Genomic DNA, 8,777 nt, shown 5'->3' with positions numbered 1-8,777 from the left:
TTTGTTTCAATTATTAAACTGTTCTTGTCTCAACCCACGAGTTTTCTCACTTTTACTCTTCCAATTCTCTCCCCCATCCCACCGGGGGTGGGGAGAGTGAGAGAGCAGCTGTGTGGTGCTCAGTTGCCGGCTGAGGTTAAACCACAACACTTGTCCTATTTTGAAACAATTTAGCTGGAGTTCACCACTTGCCAGAGAATTGTTGCTGCAACCAATTTAAATTCAACCAGTCCTTTTCTCATAAGCAGAAAAAAACCAAAGAGGTATCAATAGAAAGCCAAAGAATTACAGGGATCAACAATAGGAAGGAAAGGAGAAAAAAAAAAAAGGATGTGAGGAAGAATAAAAGAGAGCAGATACACCAATTTCTCTTTATCAGATGCAATGGCTTGAATAAAAAACTGAGAGAAAAAATTGTTCTAGATCTGTTCCAGAAAACTTGAAGATACTTTTCTGTATAACAGAGGAAGCTTGAATCTACTTAAATTTCACAACACTCACCACAATAGAAAAATTGAAACAAAGAAAAGTTAGCCATTTTAATTGCAAACACAGGTGATAAGGAGTTTCCCACTTATCAGTTCAAATAAGACTTTGGTACAATAAGTGCAAGTTATTTCAGTGCTATTCAGTACTTAACATCATTTAATAAAAGCCAGGGATAACCTTATATCCTTTTGCTACAAGTCGCCGCACATGGACAAACAGTCTGTGAGTCGGTATACTGGCAGTCATAAAGTTATGATCCTGATGACAATAAATGTTTAGTTCTTTAGCTGCAATCTGTGAAGTACAAGAAGACAAGTCAGCCAATAGTTCAAAATGCAATACAGGAGCTCACCTCTATGACAACACTGATGCACAACTACAATTAAAAGCCCATTGTCAAAACAAAAACATTACAGGAAAAGGCCCAGAAAGCTGGGCCCCTCCACCTTCCTGTCCCAGCATATTGTCACAAAGAGGGGCTTCAGTATCACAGACTTCACATGTCAGACTACTATGCTGCACCCTGATCTTTACAACCGTGAGGTAAATCACCTGCACCGCACACACGGATTCTGCAACACAGCTCAAAGGGTCAAATAATTTTCACAACACCAAAAATGCAGAAAGAATGGAGTTACTTTAATTTTGGTTATAAAGATGGTATTAAGCTGGCTAGTCAATTAAAATACTGCAAAATCAATATCAAACAGCAGTGGAAACTAAACACTTAATAGAAAAAGAGTAATAACACTTGTTAAAATGCAACATTATAACGTATGATTTGCATTTGCTTTTTTGCCCCTTGTCAAAAAGGTAGGTGTTCACTGACTCGGTAAAGTCGTCTTAAGCAGGAACTGCAGTCAAACACTGAATTCTGTACCTGCATAGTATATTTCTGTTTTTTGACTGTGAGTGCAGCAACAAACAAGTAGAAAAATTGCCCAGTACAAAGTTGATCAGGAAAATTAGTTCCCAGTAACTAAGCAAAGTTTCTCACTGGTCTTGAGTGTGGAAATAGCACAGATCAAAGGTTAAATGGGTAGCAATGATTTTTGGGACAGATCATGGAAAAAATCATTAAGAACTATTTATGAACTGTCACTATAAAGTTATGTTTATTGCAAAGTACTTTCCTGTTCCTACAGATCTGGCATGTGTAGGTGCCGCACCTGAACACACATCCAAGATGCTCTCTGCGCCCAGGCTATACTGGCTATACACACCTACTTTTACACCACTTGCTCCACTGTCTTCTAAACTGAAATACTCCTAGTAGAGTTTTGGGCCATGACAGAGAATTCATCTCTGAAAGTGTTTCAACTTTAACTCTGCCAAGTAATTATTCTAGGACCTCATCTTAAGTTCTCTATATGCAGGATAGCAAGCTCTACCCTATGATTACAAAATAACAAACACTATTTTGGTAAAAAGTGCATGCATAATGGATAGTCTTCAATTTAAGCATGCAGAGATTTTTATCTTGATTTCAAGTATTAGAAAACCCCAGGAAATTCATGCCCCAAAAAAACCTTTCTGGAAATGGCCGTAGACCTAGTACAACACTAACATAATGCAAATATCTCTCCTTAACCCTGGCAAAAATTACCTCTGCATCTTCTCCAAAGAAGCGATATTTGTATCCACATTCCACACACAAAACAGCATCTTTATACTGTTTCTTCATTTCTATGAATTGAAGTTCTAGTGGAGTGTAAATGCTTTTGGTTCTCTTATTAAGATTCGTATCTGAAATATTTTGAGTATTTTCATAAGACTTAAGAGATGCGGAAAACTGACTAAGATCACAGCGTAACTCCTCCTGTAAATAAAAGATGGAAAAGTATTGTTAGGAATCATCAAATAAATCAATCGCCCCTGCAGACCTTGACTCACATTGACTATAGAGCTAAAGACTGTCCTTGCACTAAATAGCCCCAAGAACCGCAGCAAGACTATTAAAGTAGGATATACAGAATACAGATTATTTGGAATTAAAAGGAATTAAGAAGTCATAAAAGTCAAAGATTCTGCATCAGTTAGTCAACTTGCTTTACAACAGTCCTTAGACAGCTGAAATCAGATCCCTATTGTATCATGAGCTCTCAAAACACAGATCAAGAGACATGCAGGCTGCAAAGACTGGGCAGTCTAAAGTGGCCAGACATAAAAATAAGGATGAATTACCACTCCAATTTACAGATGAGAATCTGCAGTGCAGAGAGATTAATGATGTTCCAAAAATCCAGAGTAAATCAAGAAATAAACCAATTCGAGTCTCAGTTCATGTCTCAAGCACCAAAATCTTATTTCTTCTCCAGTCTGCCCTTCCTACATAAGCTCCCAAAATAATTCATTCTTAAACACAGAAAATGTATATTATAGTTTCTGAAACCCTTAACAGTTAAGGCTTTGAGCCCACTCTCTCTGCGGTTTGTCATTTGCAATGACATTATGTGGCTTATGCTAGCCAAGCAACTTCAGCTCTACAACTTTGTTTTGTTCTGTATTGTAAGCAGGGTGATGGATTCAGTCTTTTAGAAGTGCAGTGAACAACACTGGTAAGGTGCGCTTCACTTACAGCAAAGTTCCTCCTTGCTTATATCACAATATCAAGTACTGATAAAATTGGTTAAAAAAAAAAACAACAAAAAAAAAACCAAAGACAACACCCTCCACAAGTTTTTAAAGCCTATGACTATACAAAACTCGAGTGATCAGGTTGTACTGTGATTTTCTGTATCTGCAAATAAACCCAGTAAACTTCAATTTCTAACAACTGACCCATCTAGATTACAAGGAACAAAGTCAACAAACTGTTTAAAAGCAACTGAGGTAACTCAGAAGAAACGCAGAGATAGTACAAATCATATACTTTAGGTCATGGGAATATACAAAGAATTTAGTCAGAAAACAATGGGGAAAAAAAAAAGAACACTTAGCTGTATTGTTAACTGTGAATTGCAAAATTCCCAGAACTGCACACAATCAAGGGATGACCCATTGGACAAGCAGACAACATAGCCCAGCACAAACAAAGCTGTACCATGCCTAGAACTCAGATGGCCCCAGGAGCTTAGATGACTCTACTGAAAAATCCTCAGCCCAAGGATTCAGTGGTCTTCGATCCAACGTATGTGCCAGCCCAGCATTATGACCTCATCTCGTTTTACAGAGAAAATCGTTGTGACAAAGCATGTGAAATAAGGTCATGAAAGAAAGCAAAAGAAGTAAAAACACACATGGAAGTTGAATTGTTGAGATGGCAGTAAGTTAGCAGCTCAAGGAATTTAGAAGAAAATTACTCACATAAAAAGTTTATAACTCTAAGAAAAAAGCAAAACACAAAAATCTAAGATGAGCCATTCCAAGAAAGGCAGGTGAGCCCTTCGCCACCTGACTGCCTGGCCAGCACAGACTCGGTAGGTGTCTTAGAGAAAGATGATAGCAATGCCTTGTCAAGTAGGCCATGAATCCTCACTACCTCCTGAGTATATTAAGTAAGAAATAATTGCTCTTTACTTTTACTTTGCATACAGCTCGCTTGCAGAGTCTCTCTGCTCATGGTTAAAGCTGACCTTCCTTGTGATCTAGGAAGGGAGAGTTAACAGCTGTCATAATCGCACAGACAACCTGTGAATGACTGGACCCAAGTGCTGTTTGGCGACAAGCATCTAAGTATATGAATATGCAGTGGCAGTACTGCTATAAAGAGCACACCAGTGATAATGCATTGGAAACCAACTTTGGAGTAGGAAGGCAGAAATACTGCACCAGCTGATACACAGAAGATTAACAAACACATCTGTTCAAAGATAAAGAGAAACCTGAATTCTGCAGAAACAACCATCTTAGGCCCACAGCTTGGTGGAGGGAGAGCTGCACGTGCCTTTGGTCACCAAACACACACTTCTACTGCAGTTACTGTAACACACACATTTTTAACGCACAACCTCTGCCAGGCACATGCTGTCTCCAGTGTTACTGAAGAGAAAGTCACTAAGATAAAAGAAAAAATATTCCCCATGCATGTGTAAAACACATACATTTTATAATTTCAGCATCTAGAATTGGTTCTCAAGCACCTGTGAGAGACACTGAAGTATGATTTATAGATTAAACTAGCAGGGGCAGCATCTGATGTCAATGTAACTAGATGGACAAAGGGTCAGAAATTAAGAAGTGCCAGAGACACAAGGGTTTGAAAAAGAGGGATGGAGAAGGAATCAGTTTTCTCTGTTCTCTGACTACACCTACATAATCTCAATCCCTTATCACAACAGAAATCTCTCGCCACAAGCTGTTCACTTCACTATTCTTATTTTGATCTCATGTTCATACAACCCAGACACCCCAGTTTAAGGTCATGACCTTTAGACAGAGAAGGTCAAAGCAACTGTACAACCTTTCATACAACCTCCTTCCTTCAAAAAGCCAGATGTAAAGCTTTGTTAAAGAGCAGTTGAGTCCCCCTGCAAGACCACCACAGTAAACCACGAGATGCCTTTTAGGACCTGAATACTTCAAACTGAGCAAAGCGAGCCCAAAACCCAATCAATTAACTAATGTTAATTAGCCCCATAATAAAAGGAGAAGCAAGGTAGTACTACACTCTTATCAACTTGTATCATAGGTATCATAACAGTAATTTTTCATGGGAGTGACCCATATCTTCTGCAGAGGAAAAAAACAGTGGTATCTTTAGTAGTAAGATTTATTAGCAACTGGATTAAGCTACATCTCAGTAATAATTCTAAATCATATTTTTGCAAAGAAAGCCTGTTAGGAATTTTACAGCCCGTACCAAAACTGATAGAAACAAAAGAAAGCTGAGCAAAGGGCCATGCTGAACACTTGTTATTACGATATTATAGGTTCATTGACAATCACAAGATACACTACCAGTGTTTCTGCTCTCTCATTACTGCTTTTTTCAATATCACCGAAGAACTGTAAGAGGCATTCTGCTCACTATGCTAAGAGTTCCAGGAAAACAGCCGTACACAAACACTGGTCTGCTGGGTACTGCTGCACTATTTCGTGACAGAACACAAAAAACACAAAAGGAATCTTGTGCCAGAGCTTGCTTTTTTAAACCGTAAAAAGTAATCTACACAGCACTGGACCAAAGCTCTACGTACCTTCTGAGCAACCTTTGGGCTAGTGTCCCCAGACTGAAGAGGGTTTTTCAGTTCTGAACTTCTCCCAACAATACTGGGACATTTTTCCAAACTCAGAGATTCCTTCTCCTGAAAACTATCCTCCCGAACTCTGTTACACTGCTGGTCCGAATCACTGCAGAATTCTCTCAGTCTGTCTAGAGTTTGCAAACATATACGGGGCTTTTCACACTTCTGAGGTTCTTCTTCAGTAAAAATATACAACAAAAACATATTAGCAACTTATTTTCTAAAACAGAATGTCTATTAGAATGACATCAGTAAGTAGAGAATGCAATCATTTTGCTCTGTCTCTCTCTTCCCTACATTCCTTCTCCTCTCCCATTGCAGTATTTCTGCCAGCCTGACAGAATCGTGCATGTAATCAGCCTGGTTAACCTCCCTGGAAAATCAATACTCCTCACTTGTATGCTTCTTCATACATGGGAAAAGAAGCACAATTATTTTCTGGACTGATTAACTGCAAAGCCACAAAATTAGCCAAGAATATTGGAAAACAAATGGTATTTTTTCAGTACAGTTTTTAAGCAGACACTATTGCTAGTTGATGGTGTCTTATTGACACTTCAAACCATCACACCCACAAAACTGAATATAATTCCCTCTTTAAAAAAATTATACAGGCAAATTCTTTTCAGTGAAGTGTAAGTGTAATGAACTTTATATTCACTGATTTGTTTTTCTGCTAGCATCGTTAATTTTGTTCAAATAACGTTCAAAGCCAGGTGGAGCACAGGCATTTTCAGTGTAATTAAGTGGCTGTCATTTCACAGTTAAGAGCACTGCATTAGAACTATTTACTTTGAGGTAACCTTTAGGTATGCCAGTCACAGGCCAGACTCCACAGAGCTGTCAGGTGTCAGTCATGCTTCAGCCTCAGTCTAAAAGACAGACTGTTAAACTAACACAGAAAGGGAAATTGCAGCATTTCTGCCTGGGCATCTGGACTTCGTTGACTGAACAAGTTAAAGCTGAGTCAGCTGACGGGGATTTGCAGAGTAATTCTGCAGCGAGGCTCAAATACCTAGCTCCTGAGCCACAGAAATGTGCTTTAACAGTATAGCTAGTATGCTCATAATGGCTCTTCAGAGATGCATCTTACACTCAAGAGACACTTCCTAAAGTATCCGCTGACAATCTTTTTTACATTTGACAATGAAAAACTGTTTATTGGGTATAAATGCTTGAAGGTTTCTTTACAATCAACTCACTTTTATCCTGAGTCTTCAGTGGCTTACAGATGTCTTCTAGAGTAATTTGTCGTGCCTTGGTCTTCTTTTCACGGGGTTCATTGCTTTCAGTTGATATTCTCCTTTTTGTGCCAAATTCAGAAGCCTGAAACATAAATTAAACAGAGAAGTTCAGCTACTTTTTCTCTTTGCCATCCTCTATGAAAGACACCAACGCACCCAAGGATTTCCTAAAGAGATAATGCAAAATTAATTTACAGTATGTGAAATAGCTAATTAACTACCTACTTTTTTGTTTATAAAATATTTCTTCTAACATTCAAGCCTACAAGAGGAAGAGAAATAGTGCATTCTGTGAACAAGTTGGCTGTTGTGCTAGAAAAGAAACACCTGCAGCTACCACAGCTTCAAAAGGCAGCTTAGAGATATTCTGTGGCAGAGAACTGAACCAGTACTTAACAGACTTTCCCATCATACCACACACTACCACCCTGTGTCTGAATCAGATCTCTTCTGTAAATGCTCATTCCCAAAGTTCAGAGCCCTCTTCTTGCCAGATACTGGCTATTCACCTCTGAGAGGCACTACTTCCTATGGCCTACATCCCAGTGACAGAAGAGTATCTTCTTCACACCACCCTGGAAGTGTTAATCCGACTTAAAAGATTTTCCTAAACCATCTGTAAACACCTAGCTAGCATCATCCTGGGTTTGCATAGAATACAGTACTTTCAACTACTGCTCCTTAGATGGCTTTTGATACATGCACTTTTAACACTTCGTAAACAGAAAATTCATCAATTTTTGTTGTTTCATCATTGATGCATTGTTTGACAGAACGCAAGAAGTATGAGCAAATATAAAGAAGTAACTTGCAACTGCAAGAAGTATGAGCAAATATAAAGAAGTAACTTGCAACTGCAACAACATATAAACACGTTATCATTTCACTTTGCAGATAAAAACACAACAGGTGCTTTTAGCAGCTTGCATCCACATTTCATATGGTAATCTCAGATGGTTTAAGTGCATTACTGGGGAAACTCAATCTCCTTACAAGTAAGCAGGAACTCCACCCTCAGCAACTAAGCCCATAACTGCTACATAACATATCCATATGCACAGCCCAGATGAGTGGCAAAGAGCTTCCCTTCCAAGTCCACTGTTATATACCACCAGATTAACACTAATTAGGAGACAGTTTTTCTGCATGGATAGAAAGTGATAATCACACCTTTCACAATATATTTGGACCAAAGATAACAGAGAAGTTTGACTTGAGACACAGATGAAAAAACATACACCTTTCCAGGGCCAAAAAGCGCTAGAAACATTACAGGGAGACTGGAAAATATAAACTCAGAATGAAATCCAATTGCTGAGAGACAGCAATTTTTTCCCAGCGGCAACACAGAGAGGCTGCTGGATCACTGCAGGCTCTCTTGGCCTTGCACCGAACAACAGGCCAAGAGCCACCCGAGCTCCATGATCTGGGCCACGAGCTCAACCCACTGCATGCCAGGAGGCAGAACCTGTGCCGAATGTCCAATGCTACCGCAAGGGAGCAAAGCCCCTGGGACACAAACCATTGTACATTGGCTTTGCCAAGCTCATCGTACCCATGTCAAGCTTCAGTTCCTACAAAATGGGCATATCCTGGCTGCTTCCTGAAAGACTAGGTATTGCAACCCTGTGTTACACAAGGCAAAGATGCTACAGCAAGTGTCGCTAACTGGAAGGCCCTGCCTGCTGGCAGGGCCGCCGTAGGGCACCCCTTCGTGCAGCAGGGCCATGGCCACCTCTGGCCATCATTTCTGAGGTGACTTTCTGACACGGGGTAACCAGGCATGCCCGAGGTCCCTCAGTCACCACCAAGAGCCTTCCCACAGGGCCTCTGCGGCCCGGCCCGCGCCCTTCAGGCG

The 8,777-nt window shown here is 39.8% G+C and overlaps 1 protein-coding gene across 1 annotated transcript in view; it reads right to left on the bottom strand.

The window, feature by feature from the left end:
• The window catches only part of MSH3 (mutS homolog 3), a 123,298-nt gene extending 114,650 nt beyond the window's left edge, over positions 1-8,648 (bottom strand). The window contains exons 1-5 of the mRNA XM_009331783.1: positions 8,589-8,648; positions 6,878-7,001; positions 5,628-5,851; positions 2,096-2,308; positions 667-783 (exon numbers count right to left, since the gene is read on the bottom strand). Coding sequence (XP_009330058.1) covers positions 667-783; positions 2,096-2,308; positions 5,628-5,851; positions 6,878-7,001; positions 8,589-8,648 — 738 coding nt within the window. The remainder of the gene's footprint in view (positions 1-666; positions 784-2,095; positions 2,309-5,627; positions 5,852-6,877; positions 7,002-8,588) is intronic.
• Between the last annotated feature and the right edge of the window lie 129 nt (positions 8,649-8,777).

Source organism: Pygoscelis adeliae, unplaced genomic scaffold (assembly GCF_000699105.1).
Source record: "Pygoscelis adeliae isolate BGI_AS28 unplaced genomic scaffold, ASM69910v1 Scaffold19, whole genome shotgun sequence".
In the NCBI taxonomy this organism is placed as follows: domain Eukaryota; kingdom Metazoa; phylum Chordata; class Aves; order Sphenisciformes; family Spheniscidae; genus Pygoscelis; species Pygoscelis adeliae.
This window is presented reverse-complemented; position numbering and strand designations above follow the sequence as displayed.